Source organism: Neoarius graeffei, chromosome 21 (genome assembly GCF_027579695.1).
Source record: "Neoarius graeffei isolate fNeoGra1 chromosome 21, fNeoGra1.pri, whole genome shotgun sequence".
NCBI lineage: Eukaryota > Metazoa > Chordata > Actinopteri > Siluriformes > Ariidae > Neoarius > Neoarius graeffei.
Genome location: NC_083589.1, coordinates 6593760 through 6619987, shown reverse-complemented (window position 1 = coordinate 6619987; position 26228 = coordinate 6593760). Strand labels below are relative to the sequence as shown.

Below are 26228 nucleotides of genomic sequence, written 5' to 3'. Positions count from 1 at the left end.
AACAGTTTGAGCACTGAAACACACTTTGACTCCGAGCTGCTGTCCTGCTCCGACTCCTGCTGAGTGGTGGGACGGGGTGTTGGGATGTCCTTGTCCTCATCACTGAGCATGGCACAATGGCCTGACAGCGATGATGGGATTGCAATGTCCTCACTTCTGGGCATTGTTAGCTGAAACGTACATGAAACTCAGCATATATAATATTAATTACATAAGCATATAGATACTGAATGAATGTTTAAAGCGTGTGTATTTACCTGTGAAAATCCCTCTGGCGGGCTGCTGTGCCTTCTGCCGGCTTGAAGGCAAACTTCTCCCTGTCCGTGCAGGGCTCGCCGGTGCTGCTACCATCATCATCACATTCTTCCTCCTCCTCCCCCTCTGCTGTTTCAGGCTGGGTTACTTCACTTTTGCTCGCTTCTCCTTGGGTCCCATTTTCTAAACTTTAAACTGAAATTTATGTTTTTCCCACAAAATATCCAATGTTCTTCAGCCGAAAGACAGATGCAGAATGCTGCAGACATGCTGGTTTTATACCCACTCCTGGCTTGCATCACACGCAAGTTATGAGTGATTGTAACGTGCTAATCACACGTGTCACACACGCTTCACAAGTGCGGCCCGAACTTGTAGCGCAGGAAGCTGCTAAAATGTAAGTCACACGCTCTGAACATACACTGATCACGTGCATCAGACATACGCTTTCCACGGGCTAATGGTGCAAGTTTTCCCACACCTCGGGGAAGTCAGGTGTGCAACCTGTATTTGACAAGTACTTTGCCCATACTCCACCCCCAAACTTTCCCCCGGGCTCACCGCGACCCTGCGGCACAGCTTCGAGCTACCAAACCCTGCGACCCGTGCGTGTCCAAAACACTTATGGCGGGTTGTGAGTGAGGTTTTATCCTGTACAGGGTCACAGGCAAGCTGGAGCCTATCCCAGCTGACTATGGGTGAGAGGCGGGGTACACCCTGGACAAGTCGCCAGGCCATCGCAGGGCTAACACATAGACACACAAACAACCATTCACACTCACGGTCAATTTAGAGCCACCAATTAGCCTAACCTGCATGTCTTTGAACTGTGGGGGAAACCGGAGCACCCAGAGGAAACCCACACAGACACGGGGAGAACAGGAAAACTCTACACTGAAAGGCCCCCGTCAGGCGCTGGGCTCGAACCCAGGACCGTCTTGCTGTGAGGCGACAGTGCTAACCACTACACCACCGTGCCGCCTTATAATAGCTTTAATATTCATGAAATAGAACCATATTATCAAGCTGAGTCTGACATTTAAAATATAAATGCCATTTCTGTTTTTCTTCTCATCATCACGCATCACAGTTGAAGTTCATTTCAGAATCAAGTCATAAAACACAAAGAAAGACAGGGAGGGACCTGAGAAAACAGACAGAGAAGAAAAGTGCAGTGAGCAGAATAATGCTAAAACAGATGTCCATGAAATTCCAAGCATCTCTCCTGGTTTTTAGAGGAAAGAAATGAAGTGTCTCCCTTTGACAGTGTCACATGAAAAAGCAGAGCGTCCAATAAGCAGAGATTCTCAGAAGTACCATTCGACCTGTGTTTGGGATTTCTACTTTTTGGTTTTTGAATAGTGTCAGGGAAAGTTTCAGCTTTTTATGAAGTTATCATGTTAAATTATATGAAACTGGGATGATGGGTCACAGAAAATATTATATTTTCAAACGTTTCTCACTTTCGCAATAGATCACTCACTTTCTTTCCTTCCGGGTCACTAGAGGAGTCACGAGGGGCATTTTGTAGGTCAGTGTGTGTGAACACGGCGTCACAAACCCAATGGAAACAGGAAGTCAGATATTTTTACACTTTAGATAAGTTTCAAAAGCAAGATACTGAACAGAACTCGAGTTAACAGGTGGAAAATAAAAATGTAACTTTGCAGCTGAAATGCTGAATGTTCTGTATATTATATGAATAAAAACTCCATTTTACTGTCTGAACATTCTTGTTGTAAGCTTCTTTAAGATCTGTTTTAAACTGCCCACCCAGAAGCGAACATTTGCGAACATCAATCAAATGTTCATCGAATGTTTGTTTATTGTTCAGCAAGTTTGCGAACGTTCATGTAATGTTCATGATGTTTGTGTAATGTTTGCATGGAAGCAAACATTTGCAAACGTATGAAATGTTCATAGAATGTTTGCATAATGTTCAGTGTGTTTGCGAACATTCATATAATGTTCATGTTGTATGTGTAGAGCTTGCCTCTAAATAAAAGTCGATACCCCATGAAGCTATTATGATATTATTTTTTAATTCCTTGGAACAAAATTAAATTGCATAATTAAAAAAATAAATATGATTGCTAGCTTATGTCACTTCTATGTGCAGAAAATTTTTGCTATGAGGCATAAAATTCGTGTGATGTGTGGCTTCGATCTCTTCAACCAAAAAATTGTCTGGAAATTTCAAATAATAATTCATGGTTTGAGTCTTATAAAATATTTTTAATGGTGTTATTCGAGTATGTCGGCATAATTGACATGGTGTATTAACACATCTTGTTATTTCATGGCATGTTTTCATTATAATTTGTTAATTGTTATGCTTGTGTTTAGAGAGTTATAAAAAGAAACATAAAAAGTTGCATTTTATGATTTTACTATAGATATCAGAGTCAGCTTAATTGTCATGGTGTATTATAAAACTTGAAAATAAATTCTTGTATAGTTTATAATTATATCCTATGCTTACAAAATTAATCTACAACCCCAATTCCAAAAATGTTGGGACAAAGTACAAATTGTAAATAAAAACGGAATGCAATGATGTGGAAGTTTCAAAAATCCATATTTTATTCAGAATAGAACATAGATGACATATCAAATGTTTAAACTGAGAAAATTTATCATTTAAAGAGAAAAATTAGGTGATTTTAAATTTCATGACAACAACACATCTCAAAAAAGTTGGGACAAGGCCATGTTTCCCACTGTGAGACATCCCCTTTTCTCTTTACAACAGTCTGTAAACGTCTGGGGACTGAGGAGACAAGTTGCTCAAGTTTAGGGATAGGAATGTTAACCCATTCTCGTCTAATGTAGGATTCTAGTTGCTCAACTGTCTTAGGTCTTTTTTGTCGTATCTTCCGTTTTATGATGCGCCAAATGTTTTCTATGGGTGAAAGATCTGGACTGCAGGCTGGCCAGTTCAGTACCCGGACCCTTCTTCTACGCAGCCATGAGGCTGTAATTGATGCAGTATGTGGTTTGGCATTGTCATGTTGGAAAATGCAAGGTCTTTCCTGAAAGAGACGTTGTCTGGATGGGAGCATATGTTGCTCTAGAACCTGGATATACCTTTCAGCATTGATGGTGTCTTTCCAGATGTGTAAGCTGCCCATGCCACACGCACTAATGCAACCCCATACCATCAGAGATGCAGGCTTCTGAATTGAGCGCTGATAACAACTTGGGTTGTCCTTCTCCTCTTTAGTCCGAATGACACGGCATCCCTGATTTCCATAAAGAACTTCAAATTTTGATTCATGTGACCACAGAACAGTTTTCCACTTTGCCACAGTCCATTTTAAATGAGCCTTGGCCCAGAGAAGACGTCTGCGCTTCTGCGCTTCGCGGACGGTTCCAGACGATACCTGGATGGTTCCGGACTGCCCCGGACGGTATGCACCTGCGCACAGCCTTGTAGTTGACTTCCCGTCGCCATTTTCTTGATCGAGACCGACTTGAAATTGAGCCAATTTGTGGATTAAAGTCTAGTGCCATCAGGTAAGAAATATCTATTACTACACTTTAAAACACACTAGAAACATTATCTGCACATCATGGTTTTACGTAGGTCTACATATTATAATTATTGTCTTTGTTATTACGTTATTATGGAAGTGTATTGCTGCCACACTCAAAAAAAAAAGTGGCTTAGTATCAAGTAATTACGTGAAAACTTTATTGTTATAACAATATCTTATCACGATTTAACAATATATTTATCATGTAATAACGTGAAAACACCTTATCAAGAAATAACGTGAAAGTATGGTTTAACGTCATAGGCTAGGCTACTTCCATTAAAAGCAGACATCCTAGCCTAGCCTACTGTATAACTTTGGTTGAGCAAAAACACCGAGCAAAAACATGGCTGAATCCTGAATGACTCAGTTTTGTATCAATAGGGGACGACATAGGCGGCAAAATGTAGTTTTTTCCTGCCATGGAAGTGCACTTGTACACTGAGGAGGAAGCAATTTGCATTACAGCCGTGAATGAGGATTCAAAATGGCGCCTCGGCTCAGTTTTCCCTTCCTCCCCAACTTTACACCACTGCTGGGCCATGCAATTTGTAACGGTTTATTCCGTAAAGGATGCGAGTCTAAATGGGATCCGGCGAAAACCTCCCCTGTCCAAAACCTCCCATCGGAAACCTCACAGGGAGGTTTTCTACTCACTTTGTGGGGTTTTCACCTGACACGAGGGGGTTTTCAACTGATTAATCTCAGGCGTTAATTGAGTAAATTAGTTGAAATCCTCCCACATCAGTTGAACCCAATCCCCCCCCCCCCCCCCCCCCCATCTGAGCAGATCTCTAAATCCTTGATCAATTATGGGACTAATAGCTTGTGGCATAATTTTGTTGCATCTTTATGTTAAAAATCCCAGTGGTCACCAATATACCAAAAAACATACTTATTTGGTCCTTTTTATAAAATCTATAAAAATAATTGTTTTCATTGTACTGACTGGCATATTCTAATAATTATTATTTTAAAATAGGCCAATATGTTAAAGAGACAAAATATTCCCTGTAAATTTATTATTTTGGCCTAATTATTTTGGCAAACTATTTAAACTGTGACTGTCAAAATTTAATAATGAAAGCAATAGCATTAGAGATCATTCTTTTAACATACGCCAATATTTCTAAAATGTACGTGTTCCTTGTAAATTTTATTTAGGCCAAATTATTTTAGCAAACTATGTAAATTGTGACTCAAAATTTCATGATGAATGCAAAAGCATTATAGAAGGTTTATTTCACTAAAGTTTAATCAAATGAAAATAAATGAATTAACTTGAAATTTGACATGATTCCCTTCGACTCCCAAACCCCAACTGGCCAACAGGAATTGACTTGTACAACTCATTCTTCTGTGGTGAAAGAATTTCATTGGTCCATTTTGTTATCCAGTGGCTATACAGTCTGTGAGCAATTGTAATTAAGTTGGATTTGTTTGTCAAGCATCCACTGACCAACAGCTTGTACAAACAAGAATTAGGAGATGGTTTAATCAAGGCCAAGCTTAATAAGGGTAATTAACAGTGTGAGTACCTTTTATATAAACAACAGCAGAACTTTCTTTTGTAACAGGGCGATGAACATCTCATCTCATTATCTCTAGCCGCTTTATCCTTCTACAGGGTCGCAGGTGAGCTGGAGCCTATCCCAGCTGACTATGGGCGAAAGGCGGGGTACACCCTGGACAAGTCGCCAGCTCATCACAGGGCTGACACATAGACACAGACAACCATTCACACTCACATTCACACCTACGGTCAATTTAGAGTCACCAGAGTCACTAACCTGCATGTCTTTGGACTGTGGGGGAAACCGGAGCACCCGGAGGAAACCCACGCGGACACGGGGAGAACATGCAAACTCCACGCAGAAAGGCCCTCGCCGGCCCCGGGGCTCGAACCCGGACCTTCTTGCTGTGAGGCGACAGCGCTAACCACTACACCACCGTGCCGCCGGCGATGAACATACTATAATTATTTCTTTTTTTTATTCCGTCATTAAACTATTGTTTGAATAATTTTAATTATTTTCAGAACATTAAATATGTACTGTAGGGGGACAAGACTGAGTATGTGCTGGAAAACTGCATGAGCCACTTCACCATTTATTAATTTATATGATAATATTTTAAATGTATAATAAAATTTTAAATGTATATTTTTGCATCTTTGGTATAATGTTAAGGTAAGTATTTGTCCTAATCAGTCGTTATTTGGAAGATCATAATATTTCCAGTTTCATAAGTGAGCATTTTGTCCTACACTCGTCACTTGTGTCTTTTAGGCCGACTAAACAGCTGCAACTGGGCGGGTGTATATTATTTAGGAGTTTTTTGATACTAGCCTATGTTTTATCCTATAGTTTATATTTTAACACAAAAATCATACATATTTTGACTTAACTAACTTACTGTCACCATAAATAACTAAAAATGTGAAAATAATAACCTACTTACCTACCCTGGCCTCTGACAATTATATAAAAAATAAGATTAAATTTAAGACTTGCATTTTTAAAGACCTTTTCACAACCCAGAGATATTAAGCAGAAAAATCAGCCTAAGTGCTTTGAGCTATGAGTGTAAAGATATCTTATATTCCTTATATTTTAAGTTTAAATACAGTAAGCAGCTTATGGATATAAATCTTTCAAGATGCCTTTTATAAATCAATCACTGCAGTAATCATGTGATTAACTATTATCGTTTATTTGCAATTGAAGATGTTGGGATTATTTATTTACAATATTTATATTTATTCATACTTGTAAATAATATTTTTTTATATAAATTAATAAATGTAAGTGAATTGCCTAATTGCATGTAGGCATAAACAAACATAAACATATCATGTTATCCAGTTGGCTAATTACTTTAACATTGGCAATAATCTTCAAAAGATTTCAAAAGGTCCGGCCTGGGATTTTGTTTATCTGACATTTACTAATTTCATAAAAGTCGAAAACGTTCCTGTTGTCTGTCAACAACAGATGGAAGGTTTGTTTGCTCAACAGTTAAAATTATGATCGAAAACCTCCCTGACTCGCCGTTGTGATGGTCGACTTCCTCCTTTGTTTTCTGCTGGGAGGTTTTCTCCTATTTCAATGAAAGGTTTTCGCCAGGGAGGGTTATCGCCGTAAATCGTCTAAATAGACACGCTCAAAATTAGCCCCACTTAATGGGCGGTATGCTGTTCAGACGTGTTGTACTCAGACGTGTTCTATATAGGCGTGTTATAAATACAAATAGTTTTTATAAATATCAAACCTATGATGCTTCTATGTGTATGTTTACAAGTAGTGTTTGGAATTTTAGGCCAATATATTAGATAAATGGCATGAAATGCTGTTTTTTTTCTCCATATATATTGAGAAACTACATTCTCCAAACGTAAAAGAATATAAAGTGCTATTTAGGCCTATAGTAGACAAGCAAGCGCATTCCCCCGGTTTTACTATATATTTTACCATACAAATGTGTAGTCAGTAAATCTAAAACCATGCACATTTTTGCATTTTAATACCTGGCTTATTAAATATAATTCCATAAATTTGACAAATTAGGGCTAATCTGTAGTAATCCCCTATATATAGACTTAACGTCCACTATCCAAGCAGGTAAAAAACTTAACTCATGAATCTATTTATGACCTATAATATAAACATTTTTTAAGGAGTTTTAGAAAATTTTTAGAATACAGTGAAAATGATAATAAAGTAATAGCAAAAAACAAAACAAAATAGGCCCCCCTAGATATTTAACGGATCTAACATGGCGGCAGCAGCAACTGCTGCTGCTGGTGTCACTAGTGTTCGTAAGAATCCTGAAGTTTATGAAACAGTTAGTGGTAAAGTGATAGTGGAAGATGAGTTCCTTCACTTTATATCGGTTAAGATGAGAACTTTGCCGCACGATGAAATTGTACTGTTGGCCGTAAACAATTTCTCTTCTGAGTGGATTGAATCGTCCAAGCGAATGCTGTTTGAATTGTGTCCAACAAAGCAGCGTAACACTAAACATAAGGGCGCACAGAAAGACGCCAATAACATCAAGGACTGTCTGAAGCTGCTTAACGAGTGCGGTGAGTGTATACCCAGGTTTGTTTCATATTTTCTGGATGAACTCCCACCTGTTGGCTTCGGCAACATGGATGCCTCGGCCTTGCTCAGTAGAATGGAGCGCCTAAGCCGGGAGGTCTCTATGCTAAGGGGAGCTGTGGAATCCCAGGCTAACGTGAGTGAAAATTTGGGACTGACGACCACTGCTCTGGAGCGCCGGCTGACGGATATTGAAACATCCTGTGGATTTTGCCGGGCTAGCGAGGGTGCGTCGGGTATAGGACCAAGTCAGAATGGTACACCGGGAGGACTTTTGAGAGACAGCATAAAGCAACGGCAGGGGGAAGTCGTGAACCAACAGTCACTGTCTCCGACGTGGTCTACTGTCCTCAAGGAAGGAAAACCGAAGGCTCAGAAACCTTTAAAAGTAGCCGCGACCGTGAGCTCGGGATCCCAAAATCGCCCTAGGAGGGAGCAGCGCAGGGAAGGGATAATAGCCACTGACACGGCCAGTAACATCTTCGCAATCAAAACCAAGCTGGTGAGTGTTTTTGCAACTAGATTTTCCCCTGATCTCGATGCCGATACTCTGGGTGCCCACTTATCCGTGAAACTGGGTAAACCTGTAACCTGTCGGAAGATTGACTCTACACGCAACAGATTTAGCTCGTTCCATATCACCGCAGAGTGTAATGAAGTTGCTGATATGTACAATACACATCTCTGGCCATCGGGTGTGTATGTGCGCCGTTACTTTGAGGCTCGTAGACCAAGAATGAACAGTGTAAGCCCACCTGCATCTGTCCTCGAATCTGGCATAGAGGAGAAGAGCCCTGGAAGTGCAATTGTAACTGTAACGTCCCGGGGAAAAGAAGGCCACGTAGATCATCATGAATAAATGACTAGAATTAATATAGTGTCTTATAACGCGTGTGGTTTGCGTGTTGGGCACACTGAGGCAGACAAAGCGTGCCGCTTTGTAGTGGACAAACTTTTAGAGACTTGTGATGTACTGTGTGTTCAAGAGACGTTTTTACCTAAACAAGATCTAGAGAGTCTGAACTGTCTACATAAGAATTTTTATGGAGCTGGTGAATCCACTACGGACCTGAGTACTAGAATTATAAGGGGCAGAATTGCTGGCGGTGTTGCTATACTGTGGCACAAAAAGCATGACCAACTGGTTAATGTAATTAGACTGGGTGTGGACTGGGCCATAGGACTTAAGTTCATTTGTGGAGATAAGAACTTTATTGTCTTGAATATTTATACACCTTATGAGTGCTCCCAAAATGAAGATGAATTTCTCAATAGACTGTCTTTCATTATGTCCTTTATAGAAGATAATGCCTCTACTTGCTTTTTTATTGTGGGCGATTTTAATGCAGATGTTTCTGATAACCACTCTGTTTTTGCTAAACATGTTGGGCAGTTCTGTTCTGATAATGGCCTGATCTTATCTAGTAAAGTGCTCCTGCCTGATGACAGCTACACTTATATTAGCGATGCATGGCACACTACCTCATGGTTAGATCATTGTGTCTGTACAGCGGATGCTCATGATTCAATTGAGGCTGTTAGGATTAACTATGAATTTGCCACTACCGATCATGTACCCTTCTCCTTGTCAGTTGATATGGATTGTGTACCTGCTCAGACATTTGTTGATACCAATTTAAACATGGGAAAAATAGCATGGGGTAATTTGTCTGAAAAAGATCTATTTGATTATAGTCACCTATCGGACACAATGCTTAGTAATGTTTATGTATCAAGGGATGCCATCTTATGCTATGATATTAATTGCAAGAGCCCTCAACATAGCACTGATTTATGTGATATGTATGAGCATATTGTGAGGTCTCTCCTTGTTTCAAGTGGGTCATTGTGTAAAACCAGCTCTCATAGCATCAAGCCAGGTTGGAATGATTTTGTAAGCGAGCTTCATGCAGAAGCTAGAAGTGCTTTTAAAGCATGGGCTGCTGCAGGTAAAATCAGGCAAGGTCCGTTGTTTGACTATAAGAAAAGAACAAATGCAAAGTTTAAATATGCCTTGCGTTTTATTAAGTCATATGAAAATACCTTGAGGTCTGATTCTCTTGCAAAGAAACTGTATAATAATAATCACAAGGAATTTTGGAAAGAAATTAAAATTTTAAACACTTGTAAAACATCTTTACCAACTAATATTGATGGCGTCATTGGTGTCAATGAAATTACTAAGCTATGGCAGAAGCACTATAGGGAGCTGTTTAACTGTGTGAAAAGTAACACCTTTGTAGTGGGTGAAATACAAGATAATGAGATTGTTACTGTCTCCCCACAAGAGATATTTAATGCAGTCATGTCTTTGAAAGACAATAAGGCATGTGGTACAGATAAGATCGCTGTAGAGCATTTGAAATATGCAAGCAGAAAACTCTGTCCATTACTTTCTATGTGCTTCTCTGGTTTTTTAGTTCATGGAGTTTTACCTGACTCAATGCTTTCTGTTATGCTGTTGCCCATTAATAAAGACAAGGCGGGTAAGATAAACTCTCTGGATAATTACCGACCCATAGCCTTAGCTAACATACTGTCAAAGGTCTTAGAGAGGATCTTGCTGAATCGTTTGGAGGAGGTTGCTGTGACCTCGGACAGCCAATTTGGCTTTAAACCTAAACATGGCACTGATATGTGCATTTTTGCACTAAAAGAGATCCTTGATCTGTATAATAGGCACAACACAACCATTTTTATGTGCTTCATTGATACTTCTAAGGCCTTTGATCGTGTAAACCACGAGAAATTGTTCTTAAAGCTACTAAATAGAGGAGTTCCCAAGGTTCTAATTAGAATCTTAGGTGGGGTTTACATTAGACCGTATCAGCGGATCATCAGATTAACGTTTTTAAAACGATTCGCGTGCACACAGCAACGCCAATACACGATTCGCGTGCACACAGCAACGCCAATACACGGATACGCTAATCACATGACTAATTAGACGGCACGTAAGTTGAAATGTGTCAGTGCGGCTCAGCGCTTCCTCCTCAGCAGCTGCGCTCCAAATCACTCCGCCCTGAACAGCGAGTGCCCTCTGGAGGATGCGCACTCCGGCCCTGCGCAGCTCACAGAGCGTGCGAGTGAAGTGCACGAGCAGTGATTCGGGACTGAGCCGCTGTGTGTGTGATCCCAGTGCATATCGGGCATGCGCAAGTCACTCACCACTTGCAAGTGGAAGGATGGCAAGCCTAAAGACAATCATAACTACACAATGTGCAGTATTTGCATCTTACCATGAACAACATTAAGAATGACAAAGCAAAGCATTATATTCATACTTTTATACTCTTTAATGAAAAACAAAAAGGTGATACAAGGCGGGAACAATAGCAGGAAGTGAAGTCCGTGCCGTTTTTCAGCAGTCGCGTCACATGACCAATGTGGCATGAACAACGCCAGCGAATCAGGAAGGTGGATGTCACAGTGACGTTGTCCAATGACGATGTCAGCTAGAGCTCAGCACTGCGTTTCCTCGTTCCTCAATGTTTACACAGCACCGGATCAGATACGAACTGGGTTGAATAGGTGGGCCCTGGCGGATTCAAGTTGTTCTGCCTGTGGAGTCGTTTCCCGGCGTTTTAATGTGAACGGACAGTGCATCCGCGACGAAAACGAGACGGATACGGTCTAATGTAAACACCACCTAATGCCGCTTTTCCACTACAAACGCGGCTGAGCCGTGCCGTGCCGAGTCGAGCTGAGTCGGGCTGAGCGGGGCTGTTGGAGTTGCATTTCGACTACAACCGCGCTGAAGCGTGCTGGCTGGAAGTGGGTGGACACATTGGGTGGAGTTAGCGAAAGTGGGTGGACGTCACGTGATGTCGTTAAGCAGCGCAAACAGTGACATCAGTGACAGTGGCGGAACAAGTCAGAGCCGGGCCGGGGGCGGGGCAAATGACCGGGCCCTTTATTAAAGCTTATCATAACATCATTTTAGGCTACAAAATGTCCGCAACTGCGGTGTTTACCAATTTCAACACTACCGGGTGCAACTATGTTATTTAGTACATCAAGTCCTTCAAACGAACATGTAACTCAGAAACAAAAAACATTAGGATACTGTACATGGCTCATAATAAAACATCAATAGCCTATACTGCGCACATTATTTGAAGGGCATACGAATGAGCGCTCAGAGGTTGCAACGGTGACAGGAAGAGTCAGAAATAAAAGGAGGGTGGTGCAAACCTCACTGAATGCACTGTGTTTACCAATTTCAACACTACGGGGTGCAACTATGTTATTTTGTACATTAAGTCCTTCAAACGAACATGTAACTCAGAAACAAAAAAACATTCGGCGACATACTGTACATGGCTCATAATAAAACATCAATAGCCTACTGCGCGCATTATTTGAAGGGCATACGACGAGCCTTGCGCTCCGCGAACTCGTCCACGATGCTCTGTATGTCACTGATTCAGTGATCTTTTAAGCGGTAGTCTCACGACCCGGATAGTAAACAATAAACATGGAGGACATGGAGTCGTTAGTGTTGCTGGTCTTGGTGCTGTGGCTTGTTGTCACCGACAACGCCAACAGATACTGGCAAGAGCGTATAGATGAGGCGAGGCGCATAAGGCTTCAGAAATTCTCGTAATTCATAATTATTCTCCTTCCGGGTTTGCGGTGTTTACAGATCCCAGCGCGCTCGCGGGGCGTGTGTGGGCATGTGAGGACACTCCTCCTCACCAATCAGTGCACAGGGGAGTGTCTGCTCACGCCCCCAACCTCAGTCGGCACGGTTTGGCTCGCTTCAGCCCCACTCCAAAACGGTGAGAGTTTTAGGGGCTAAGCAGGGCTGAAACGAGCTGAGTCGTACTGGTTTTTGGTAGTCGAAACGCGAGCCGTGTCGGGCTGAAGTGAGCTGAAGCGAGCTGAAGTGAGCTGAAAAAGGGTAGTGGAAAAGGGCCATAAGTGTACTGGTATGGGCAGCAGTCTATGTTTGTGAAATGGGGTAACAATATGTCTGACCCTTTGGAAATGGAGTCAGGCAGGGGAGTTTGTTGTCCCCTTTTCTCTTTAACATATATATGGATGGTCTCTCAACACTTCTAAACAGCTGTAGAACAGGCTGCATGATTGGTGACCGCATCATCAATCACCTGATGTATGCAGATGATTTGGTGATTCTGTGTCCATGCAGTGCTGGGTTTCAACAGCTGTTGAGAATATGCTCTCAGTATGGCTATGACTTCGACATTAAATACAATGCCAAGAAGAGTAATATAATGATTATTAGAAGTAAAGATGATAAGAAATTGCCCAGTCCTAATTTTTTCTTGTCTGGTATAGCTCTCAGCATATGCAGTGAGGCTAAGTATCTGGGCCATTACATAACTGATGATTTGTCTGATGATTGTGATATCTATAGACAGTATCGAATGGTATATGCTCAAGCTAACATGCTTATAAGAAAATTTGGAATGTGTTCATCCTATGTTAAAGTAGCACTTTTTAAAGCATTTTGTATGCCGATGTACACTGCCCATCTGTGGAGGAGATATGAGAGTAGTAGCATCCATAAGCTCCATGTGGCATATAATGATGGAATGAGGCTGTTGTTAAAAGTGCCCAGATGGAGTAGTGCTAGTTATCTTTTTGTGCAAGTTGATGTCCCCACATGTCCTGCTGTACTCAGGAATCTTATGTACAGATGTATGTGTAGGTTAACAGCGTCTAGCAATGGTATAATTGTAGCCTTAGTGAATCCTGCAATGAGTGCAGTTAGATTTACCTCCACATTGTGGAACCATTGGAGATGCAGTCTGTATTGTATGTGACGACCTGAGTTTTTCATGGATGTCTATGACTTTTTTTTTAGTTGTTTATTTTTTACTAAATCTATAATATGTCTGTATGTCTTTTTATGTAGTTATGTATCTATGGACCACTCTTGTGTCTGAAATGAAGGTTGATTGATTGATTAACGCATTCATAATTTGAAATTTGAATTAAGCCTAAGTCTGGCTGACTTTTGATTGTAAGACCACCTGTCTTAAGATAACAGTTCATATTTATAAATTATCCATGTATCTTAAGACCATCTGCCTTGAAAAACAAAGACCACATTTGTGTGGACAAAGTAGTGATCTTGAATGACAGGTTTCACTGTGTATGATATAGATTCTAGTATATATGATAAAGTGCCATTTTTGGCAGACTAGTTATATCTATAGGGCCTGCTCCCATAAGATGTCTCTTTTGCCTAATAATAGTAAGATTAGCCAGCTGAAATGTAAAATATAATATGGATAAAAATTGCAGTCCTTTAATTAAGGCCTATCAAAAATATTGTGTGTTTCCTGTCACAGCCTCAAAAAAATTCAGGGACGGACGGTCGGAAATTTTTTTACATTTTTTTTTTATTTTCAGATTTTTTGTCAAATAATTTTTTTATATGTTTTCTTGCAACATTGCCCACAAAATTGTTATGTGATCGTTTCTGATGTACATGTATTTGCATGCTTGTTTTCAGCTAGCATGATGCTGATTTGCAAAATTCCTCTACTTTTGCTGATGTCGAACTGAGTATGGCTCGATTTGAAATTTCATGCTCCCAGACTTAAAAAAAAAACAAAAACTTAGGGTCGGGGATGTTTAGGCAGGGTCGGGCGAGTGACCGGAAACAAGCAATTTTTTTGACAGGCCTTTAGAATTAAAATTTTGTCCATGTTTTTATCCATTCTGGGATTACAATAGCCTTTGCAGGCCTTAATTATGCATGAGTATTTATCATTTGCATGCTTTATTTATTTTGCAGATCTGTCACTGCTTTGAAGGCTTTAACAGGAAAATGAAGATGAAACTTGTGCCCAAACACTGCTTGGATTGATGCATGTTTGTTATGTACTTCTGACTAGTCATGGTTTGATAATATCGTGTCAAAACCATTTTTAGACTTGAATATTGCATGGCATTTGCTATAAAACATAATTTGATTGTAGAAACATTGCATGATAGCAATTACTTAGTTAAAATGTGCAGTTATATAACAAAGTACTGAGGATATATTTTTATTTGCATGACCAAATGTCAGGGATATAGATATTTATGCAGTGTTTTATGCCCTCATGTTGCACTAGCAAAGACATGTTTTTGGGTTGTTTGTCCATCTGCTATATTTCAAGTTAAATCTCTCAGGAAATTTATTGATTGTAATGTGTTTGTGTTAAAACTGTTCAGTTTTGCTCTTAAATATGATGATGTATTACCGTATTAATTGTATGTAGATGTCTACATGAAAAGATTGGTGTAGAGTTTGTTTGGTTTCAAGCGGAGATTTAGTAATGTTTATGTTTATCCGGCGTATTGTTTGCAAGTCATTATTGGAATAAAACATTGAATTTTAAAACATTCATAAAGTTTGTTTTACTTCATTGTTAGTTCTCAGTATTGGAGAGTAAGCCTCTAAAACAATCATAAAAATTGTAGGCCCACTGCCTGTATGTAAATATCCAGATCCCCTGTGAATAGCAGCTCCCTGGTGTGGCTGGATGGACACCTGCTACAAATGTTCATAGAATGTTCTGCTTCAACTGTTCATATGATGTTTGTGAACATTTGTATAATGTTCATATAACGTTCGCATACAAACATTACCTGTCCTAATTCTTTGTTCATGTAATGTTCGTGCAATGTTCGTTTCATGTTTGCGAACAATTCTATGCGAACATTCTAAAAACATGAAAAAAATGTTCAGTTTCCGGGTGGGTGACACAGGGGTGGATGTGGAGGGGGCACCGTTGATGGCTTCCTCCAATGGAGTGAAAACTGGGACAGCATCATCCAGCTGAATCTCTGAGGGTGGGTCATTATGTGCATTACCACCTGAATGGACAGCATAGTCAACACAATCTCCTAAGACAGGAGTGGATGTGGACAGGGCAACACTGAAGACTTCATTTGTTGGTGTGAAGACTGGAACAGCGGCATTCAGTTGGACCTCTGAGAGTTGGTCACAGTGCGCACTTGAATGGACAGCATGGTCAATATCATCTGCTAAGACAGGAGAGCTTGTAGTAAAGGCAACACTGATAATATCTTCAGTGGAAAAGAAAAGTGGAACAGTGTCATCCAACTGGCTTGCAGAGGATACACCTACAAGGCCACCAATGATCATCTCTGAATTATCAGACTCAGAGGTGAGATCAACAACATTTGAGTCTTCAACGGTACCAGATTGTTCTCTTTGTGGTTCATTCAGTCTGGCTGGCTTTTCTTGGTGCTCATCAGAATTGGTCTGTCTCTGCTGCTCTACTATAGTGACACTACGCTTGTCCCTTTTCCTGTCCACTTCTGTGTCAGATGACTCTACGAAGCATGTTGTGCTTAGGTAGAACCGTAAAATCCCAAATTTTGACACTGCGTACAACTCGCCAACAGTACTGCTCTCATCAAGGTGTGATTCCTTCAAGTCATAAATATCGTGGAGGAAGTCTTCCCATTTTCCTTTTTTCGATTCACCACCTGGAAAAAACAGCTCTTTGGCATGTGACAAAATGTCTGTTTTGGTTGAATTCTTGGATACCTCAAGTACCCTGGTGCCACCACCTTCCTCATTTGTTTTCCCTCATGGATCCACCCTAACTCAATTTTTCTTGAAGTCTTAACAGCATTTTTAGAACGATCACGGCTTGTTTTTTTGCACTCTTTGCAGGCCAGGGTTCCTGTTCAGACTCCTCATCTTGACTCGCTGTTGCTGTCATTAGTTTCTTTCGAAGTTTTTCAAGAAGGGACATCCTTGAACTATTGTCTTTTTGTTTTTCTTTGTCCAGACAGTATCGCCTCAGAGCAATCCTGTCCCCATAAACTGGTATATAGCGTGCAAGGTAGGCATCTTCTATTTCTTTGATAAGCGATGAGTCAATCTGTGAAGAAACATTAAAAAACATAAGCTAACTTTAAATGAACTGCCAGTTAATTTGTAACTGAGTATCAGTATACTGTCATATACTAGGGCTGAACAATTCATAGACATTTAATTGAAATTGCAATATGAACCTCTGCAATTCTCTTAGCATCTGAGAGTAAACATGATGATTCTGCAGTGATGTCCTGGCCAACCTCATCCTCTCCTCCTCTCTCCTCCTACACCTCATCCTCTACCTCTTAACCTCACCCCTCCCCCTCTGGTTCTCTCCTTCTCCTGTCTTTTTCTACCTCTTCCTCTCCTCCTCCTCTCCTGTTCCATAACAGAGATGGTCTGATCTAAAATCATATTTGACATATGACAGTTTAGAGGGGGCAGCACGGTGGTGCAGTTGGTTAGCAGTGTTGCCTCACAGCAAGAAGGTCCGGATTCGAGCCCTGTGGCCAGCGAGAGCCTTTCTGTGTGGAGTTCGCATGTTCTCCCCATGTCCATGTAGGTTTCCTCCAGGTGCTCCGGTTTTCCCCAAAGACATGCAGGTTAGGCTAATTGGTGGCTCTAAATTGAGCGTAGGTGTGAATGTGAGTGTGAATGGTTGTCTGTGTCTATGTGTCAGCCCTGTGATGACCTGGCGACTTGTCCAGGGTGTACCCCGCCTTTCGCCCGTAGTCAGCTGGGATAGGCTCCAGCTTGCCTGCGACCCTGTAGAACAGGATAAAGCGGCTACAGATAATGAGATGAGATGAGTCTTGAGCCAGAATCGTGACGTTACCTGCGGAAGCGCCAGTGCACAGCCTGTGTAGACTAAGCGCTCCGATTTCTCTCTCATTGTTCGGTCTTTTGGAAAACGATTAGTACTAAACCCATCATGATTGGCATTGCTACACCCTCCCACGATAGATACAGATCCATCTATTAACCATTTTAATAATTATGTGATAACGTTGAAGAAATTTGCAGAAAACCACCGGGTCGTTTTCTCAGAAACAAACCAGTGCTGACTTAGGATTCAGAAGGAGGGGTCCCGCACGTGATGTCACGAAAATCAATGTTTGCCGGGAAATCCAAATGCCAATTTTTTATTTTTTTTTTAAGCAGACAAATTCGCCTCAAATGGCTTGATTTCAACTGAATTTTTCTGGTATTATGCAAGGTAAAAAAATTGCACAAAATGCAAAATGTGACAGATATTTGACCAAAGTCTAATATAAAATAGGAGAATTACATTGATCTTGCTCCTGAATTTACCCGTGATATGCACTTTAACAGTTGGTGTGAGGTTCAAGATATGGTTCCTGAAAAAGTCATTTGATGAGAGAGAGAGAGAGAGAGAAAGAGAGAGAGAGAGAGAGAGAGAGAGCAGTGAGGTGTCAGTGAGATTTGCATGAACAGGACCAGTCCAGATCTTTCACCCATAGAAAACATTTGGCGCATCATAAAACGGAAGATACGACAAAAAAGACCTAAGACAGTTGAGCAACTAGAATCCTACATTAGACAAGAATGGGTTAACATTCCTATCCCTAAACTTGAGCAACTTGTCTCCTCAGTCCCCAGACGTTTACAGACTGTTGTAAAGAGAAAAGGGGATGTCTCACAGTGGGAAACATGGCCTTGTCCCAACTTTTTTGAGATGTGTTGTTGTCATGAAATTTAAAATCACCTAATTTTTCTCTTTAAATGATACATTTTCTCAGTTTAAACATTTGATATGTCATCTATGTTCTATTCTGAATAATATATGGAATTTTGAAACTTCCACATCATTGCATTCCATTTTTATTTACAATTTGTACTTTGTCCCAACATTTTTGGAATCGGGGTTGTATATAAAAATAACCATATAAACAAGATAAGCGATATACCACAAATGTGGTGTTGCAGTTGATGAATGCTTGTATAGTAGACATCTTATTTGATTTAAAATCAACAAACTGTTTGCACTCTGATGTTTGAACAATGATTGCAAAAACCACATTGGTATGTACCCTGTATTTGTCTGTGGAGACAAGTAGTCTTTTTGCTCACGCTAAGATGACTTTGTACCAACTTGTCTCGCAGAGTGGGGGCCCTCCTAAAACTCATTTTTGGAGGGACCGGAAACACCTATCGAAGAATGGGGTCACTTTTAATGAGATTCCAATTTGAAAATATTACTCTTTTTATGGGATTGGCTAAACTACTATATTTGGTAACAAACCTGCTCTTGACTAGGTGACAGTTTTTTCTTTTTTTTGGAATAACTCCAATCTTGAAGTGGAGTAGGCTTTTTTATAAGCATTCTGTATTACCTCTGTTTGATAACCTCTCTGTGTAAATCGATTTAAGATGATTTTAGCCTGCTTTTCATACTCCTGGTTCGTATCACAAATACGTCTCAGATGTTGAAATTGTCCAAGAGGTATGTTTTCTTAAGCCAAGCTGGATGAAAACTATCTGCTCTTGACATAGTATTTTTGTCTGTTGGTTTACGATACACCGTGGTGTGGAGCTGGCCATCTTGACCTTTAAAGATGGTTAGGTCTCGGAAGTTAACCATAGTTTTAGAATTTTCCATAGACAATCTTACATTTCTATCATTATCATTCAAGAAATCATAAAACAATAGCAATTCATCATCAGAACCAGTCCAAATCAACATAATATCGTCAGTATACCTCCCCCACCATTTTATCTTGTCACTGTAGGTGTTACACTGGACAAACTCCTTCTCCCATAGATCTAGAAAAAGATTGGCATAATTTGGAGCAAAACATGCCCCCAAAGCAGTACCACGTACCTGAATATACAGTTGGTCTTGAAAAAGGAAAACATTGTTCTTTAAAGTCCATTCAGTGAGTTGAATAATAAATCAGAGGGAGGTAATGAGTCTATAGGCCTATTTGCTAGGAAATATTGTAAAGCTTTTCGTCCATCATTATGAGCAATATATCAAGACTCTACATCCACTGTGACTAAGGAACAATCATCAGGAACTCTTATATCATTTAGGATCTTCAACACATAATTGGTGTCCTGTATCTAAGAAGGGAGCTGTTGGGCTAGAGGTTTAATATGAAAGTCTATAAATTGAGAGGCAGGTTCTGTGAGAGACCTGTTGGAGGATACAATTGGCCTCCCCGGGGGAGATTCAAGGTACTTGTGAACCTTGGGAAGCATATAGAAAGTGGGTATTCGAGGATGAACACAGAACAAAAAGTCATATTCTTGTTGTGAAATCCATCAGGCCTCCTTGGCCTAAAACAACAGTTCCTTTAGTCTCTCTTTTGTGTTGTCTATTGGATTCGAAGACAGTCTTTCATAATAATCTAAATTATTCAATTGTCGTAAAGCTTCTTCAACATATTTTTCTTTATCCATCACCACAACTGCTCCTCCTTTATCAGCCGGTTTTATAATTATAGACTCATTCTTTGCCAAGCGATCAATAGCCAGTTTTTGAGATCTAGTCAAATTTTCCCCAGTTCTTTGAACGGATGTCTTAAACAGTTCCTCAATGTCATAGTCTACCTTTTTTGTAAAGGCTGTCAAAGTGGTATAAATGAATATACTTTTCAGAAGTTGGACATTTCTGTATTGTAAATCCTTTTTTTGATTGATCTTAGGGAATATTCTAATAATTTGAGATACTGGATTTCTGATTTTCATGACCTATAAACCACAATCATCAAAATTAAAACAACAAAAGGCTTTCAATATTTCACTTTACATGTAATAAATATAGAATTGATGAAAGTTTACCTTTTTGAATTAAATTATGAAAAAAATGAACTTTTTCATGGTATTCTAATTTTTGGAGATGCACTTGTATATAAATTGACAAAATTGTATTATTGTTTCTTATATTTTATTGTTTCCTGCTGACATCAAGAAGACCACAGTGGAAATAAGTGTATTTTATACTTTGTGTTATCCTCAGTGCTGTTTATACTGTATCTTTTACATGTGTGAATTTTACCAAATAAATCCAGACCATACCAGCAGCTCGGGTGTTTCTGGCAATATTTCCACCTTTTTCCGTACAAGTGCATCCTCCTGTAATGTTCACATGAATCCTGTATAGTAAAGCAGTGTTTGTTTACCCTCTTTCTGCATTACCACGTGGGTTGGACTGTCTACCACAGTAATTACGGTAGGCTAGCCTGGGGACGTCTTTAAGAGGAATTTTTTCATGAATGAGTCGAGAGCATGCTAAGCATGCTAACGATTAGCATAATGCATAGTTTCAGCCTCATTTTACAGGTAAAGAGTTCAGGTTTGTCCATAAATCAGGGTTGGAGCTCATTAATACACGATTTCAGATGTTTAGTGAAAAAAATCGACATTGTCACCTTCATTTTGCTTTGCCCCTTCAGTACTGAAGAGCGACACTCAGCCTTGCACCCAAATGACGTCACGCATCGCCCTTCCAACAGGCAACATGGCAGCCTACTGGTGGCATTAGAGCAGCGATACAAAAACGCTCACAACTTTCTCATAAATGGTCAAATATGTCTGAAACATTTCGTACAGTCTCTCATTGTTACACGCAACCAAAACATGCATGTATTTAGTTTACATTTTCTCTTCCTTGAAATATACAGAGCCTCATTTTAATGAAGTTTCAGTTTAATCAGAGCCAGGCATCAGTGGTGTTCAGCCTTCAGCTAGACAAACCGGCCTGGAGGTCCAGAGAGCCAGGAAACTCTGAGCTGAGAGACAGACAGAGAGAGAGAAAAAGTAAGTGTCCTCCGCTCCCTGTGCTGCCACACCATCAACCTGGATGCTTTGGGAGACAAAAGCAACTCAATAACCACTTGTCCCTCTCCATAAAAAAAATCCCTGCACTCCTCACAACCCCTCTCACAACATACAGATGTGTGGAGGTCTCCGAAAAGAGTCAGATGTGCTTTGTCAAGATTTAGTGACTGGCAAAGCTCTTGTTTAAATAAGTGACTCAATAATCCTGTAACCCGTCAAACAGCAAATTGGTGAACCGAACCATTGCTTTTAATTATTGCACCAATAGCAAGTAGGCTATCTCAGAATGAAAGAGAAAATAATCGAATGACAAAACAACTGTTCATCCTGTTCAGTGCAAAAAAATTGTGTTCGGGACATACGACACATAGGTCTAGTCAATCTCGGACTTTAGAAAATATAGCATTTGTGTGTTGATGCAGTTGCATGAGAAAAGAACCTGAATGCAAAACCAAAGACACTCGTGTAGAATGTAGATCATGATCACCGAAAACTTCTGTGAGACTGAGCGAATATAAAGGACAATGTGTTGGTTAAACAGGACTTAACAGTTGGTGTGAGGTTCAAGATATGGTTCATGAAAAAGTAATTTGATGAGAGAGAGAGAGAGAGAGAGAGAGAGAGAGCAGTGAGGTGTAAGTGAGATTTGCATGAACAGGACGGAATCGTTTCATTTCTCCCAGAATAGAGCAGAAACTTCACCAGATGTTCAACTTCCTTCAGTCAAACTCACTGAAGCACAAAACACAGCACTGAATCTACAGCTAATCACACTCTCTCATCACACTGATCATCACTATTAACTCCAATAAAAGAACAGACAACGTCCAAAATTCAGCTTTATTTCAGCACAAACTACAGGAAGAGCAACAGGACAGTGAAGAGAGGAAAGACAGAAATGTCAGCATTGTGTAGAATTGAAACTCTATTGTAGATGGATCATAAGCAGCTCCATGTTAAACTCTATCTTGGATCCACTAGCCTTCACACTGACTCTTTCTGAACGTGACTGGATGATTGACGTTGTTATGGGAGACCGTGCAGCGGAACTCCTCCCCCTTTTCCCAGAGGTCTTTGCTGAGGGTCAGGGTGCTGCTGCGGCTGTAACGGCCGTTCTTCTCTACTTCTGCGCTGCTCAGAACCCCGTTCTTCACCTCTGAGCCGTCCACTGTCCAGCTCACCAGCGCCCCCTGTGGAGAGTAGCCAGACAGCAGGCAGAGCAGCGAGGCCGATCCCTCAGACAGCTGCAGAGGGGACGGAGGGAGCAGAGACACGGAGGGAGACACTGTGGAACCCGCTGGAGAGGAGAAACACACAAACACATCATAGACACCTCATTCACACACAATTAGAAATGAGGATGAAATATTTCTGCAACTTTGTGGAACTGACTGATCTTACAGAGGAATTAAGTCGAATAAAGTCTGACTTCATGACTGAGTTTCATTCACTACTTTATTATGTGACATCAGTTTCAGTGCAGCAACAAAACAAACATGTTCCACTCTGTAATTTATCTGGGAAAATAATTTTACAACAAGTTTTATTACTTTATAGTTCAAACCTTCAGCACATTTAACTGCAGCAAATACAAATGTAGCTGATGACAGAAATATTCATCGTTTAACACAAACACACACAGCAGCGTTCATCTGGATTTTACATCAGCACACAGTCACTATATTTATTAAATGTTTATTATACAGTAACTGCAGAGTTATTGCATGTTGAATTTATCGCAAGTGTGTAATTATTACATATTTAACATCAATAATTGTGTATTTGTTGAATGTTTAAGAACATTGATATGGGATCTGTTCTGATACTGAAATGTATTCCTCATCAGAGCAAAATAATACACAATAAAATCAATTACACAATTATAAACATAAATAATCTGTTCACTTTAAGTTTTTTATTCTTTACTTTGTAAAACCAGAAATAAATTTCTTGGTAAAAGAAGAAAACACACTTACTGTTCACGATGAGTTTGGAGCCTCCACCAAAAGTGTACCACAGTGATACATTCTAATGAAACCGTCGTACAAAAACCTCCATCACACTGCAGTACACACACACACACACACACACACACACACACATACACTTTGCATTATCAGTCCATGCTTCAGTGCTCTGCGAGTGTTTATAGCCCTGTGACTTTAACACTTCATGACTGAGAGCTGCTGCTCAGCAACTTCACCCACAGCAACCATGACTTTGATCAGCGTCTTCATCTGCACACTGGCCCTCTGGACTCAAGGTGAGAGTTTAACATCAACTCACAGCCTCACACACTTCATTTCATACGAATTCTACACCACTTTAGAGCTTACAAACACAATCTATGTTTCTCTTCAGGATCTAGAGGTCAGGTGACTGTGACTCAGACTCCTTCAGTGCAAACTGTTGCTCCAGGAAACACAGTCACCATCAACTGTAGAACCAGTAGCAGAGTGTATGATGGTGACACTCTCGCCTGGTACCTGCAGAAACCTGGAGAAGCTCCTAAACTCCTGATCTATGAGGCTACTACTTTACAGTCAGGGACTCCAGCTCGTTTCAGCGGCAGTGGATCGAATACTGACTTCACTCTGACCATCAGTGGAGTCCAGACTGAAGATGCAGGAGATTACTACTGTCAGAGTTATCATTATATCAGTAGTAGCGATGTGTTCACACAGTGTTAGAGCGTCGTACAAAAACCTGGGTCAGTGAGAGTGCACAGAGAAGCACTGCTGCAGCTGGGAGCGACTGCAGGTGCTGAGGGGGAGGATGTGATACAGCACAATGACACACACTGTGGACGAGAGAAAACACACCACACTAACTCACTAATACACACACATCTGTGAGAGGAGTCCACCTTTCTCAGCTGTGGACAGACAAACAAAGTCCTGATCATTCTGATTCACTGCTTACTAATTATCTTTATCCCATTTTACACACTTAATTATTTATTATAGTTATAATTTGTTGTATATATGATTTACCAAAACATTTATTTATTATTCATTTCAAACACTATTATATAATTGATATTTATTATCACAACTTTAATTTCATGAAATTGAGCCATATTATCGACCTGAAACTGACATTTAAACATAATTTTTTCTTCTCATCATAATGCATCACAGTTGAAGTTCATTTCAGAATCCAGTAATGAAACACAAAGAAAGACAGGGAGCGACCTGAGAAAACAGAGAGAGCAGAAAAGTGCAGCGAGCAAGAGAAGGTTAAATCAGTGGAGTGAGGAGAGGAGGAGTGGAGCTGTAGAAAGCAGGAGAAGGAAAGAGGAATAACATCTCAGGATGATAGTGAGCGCATGGAATGTCCAAAACATCCTACAGAGGAGGGTCAAGGGCTGTGATAAATCTACACCTTGAACTAGTTTGAATAATTTCCGAGTCTGTGTCTTGTATTCTTCTCAAAGGAAAATGCTGGATTGTTTCAAATATTTTGAAGATATTCTAACAACGGCTGAAACGTTTCCTCGAGTAAATTGAATAATTTGATTACTAAAAATGTTTGATGTATATTTTTGCATCGAGGCTTCGTTTATTTCCTATCAGCTCACTGTGTTTTGCACGGATAATTATTACTGTGGCACAACGAGCTGCTGTGGATACGTGACGTGAAGGAGACGTCGGACGTGATTTGATGGCACGGTTTGCAAAATGGAGGATGACGGAGAAAACAGCAAGGGGCGAGGAGAAGAGTATGGGCAGAGAAAACAACAGAAAATGTCAAAAGTTTGGCATCATTTCAAGATAAAACAGAGCAACAAGTGTGTGGAGTGTATCTATTGCAAAGCCAAACTAGCCAACCACAACAGCACATCGTCAATGCTACTGCACCTCCACACAAAGCATTCAGTCTGTGCATCCAGTCCACAGAGCAGATCCAAGACAAGCTAACACAAATCATTATGATGTTCAGTAATTATGGATATGTGCAATGGCTACTTAATCAATATTGTGACTTGTTGTTGCATTCACACAAAGAGATGTAATTAATTAATTATTCTCAGTAGAATAAGGGAAATCCCTTCCCTTATTCTCATAGTAAGTCAAATTTTAATGATAAAACAGACTCAAAACGAGATGCATCATCGCCTTCGGCGGACCACCAAGAAACACCGGCTCAAGCAGCCGCAGTTGCCGGAGAGTGAGCTTGGTTTGCTTATGCTATGGTCGCTGTTGTTTGGTTTGATAGAATTAGCCCAAATTAGTACGGTCAGTAAGCTCAACCATTCTTTTTGGTCAGTGTAGGCTTTCTTGATTTGCCATATTTAGATCGCCATTCTTTACAAGAATGGACTTTCGGGAAAACATGTTTGAGGAACTAAGACTGTGCTAAACCAGTGGAGTGGGCAGTAGTGCTGTCCAAACTTAAACATGCATGTCAAACGTTTGCTTCTGACACAAGCCATGGTTATATGGAGCACTAACGTCTGAGTGTAAAGCAGCCCAACAGCCCGCTGGCAAAATATGTTCTTAACGTGCCAGCTAGGAGCCTTATTTCCTTGAGGATTTTCCCCCAAAAAATGATTTTTACAAGAGAAAACGCTCAGAGATCAGATTCATGTCATTGGCTGCTGCTGATGCTGTGTTGTTAGCAAAATATCTATATAAAATTGATCACAATAAATCAGAGAGACTTCTCGCGTGCATTCAGTACTTTCTTGACAGAAAGCCTTTTCTAAAATTTCTTTTCTCG

At 40.3% G+C, this 26228-nt stretch overlaps 1 gene segment (V, D, J or C); it reads left to right on the top strand.

Moving 5' to 3' along the window:
* The first annotated feature begins 9826 nt into the window (after nt 1–9826).
* On the top strand, nt 9827–24211 carry LOC132869668 (Ig kappa chain V region K29-213-like). The segment is given in 2 exon segments: nt 9827–9840; nt 23872–24211. Coding segments are annotated over 2 exon segments (339 nt in total).
* Nucleotides 24212–26228: the final 2017 nt, after the last annotated feature.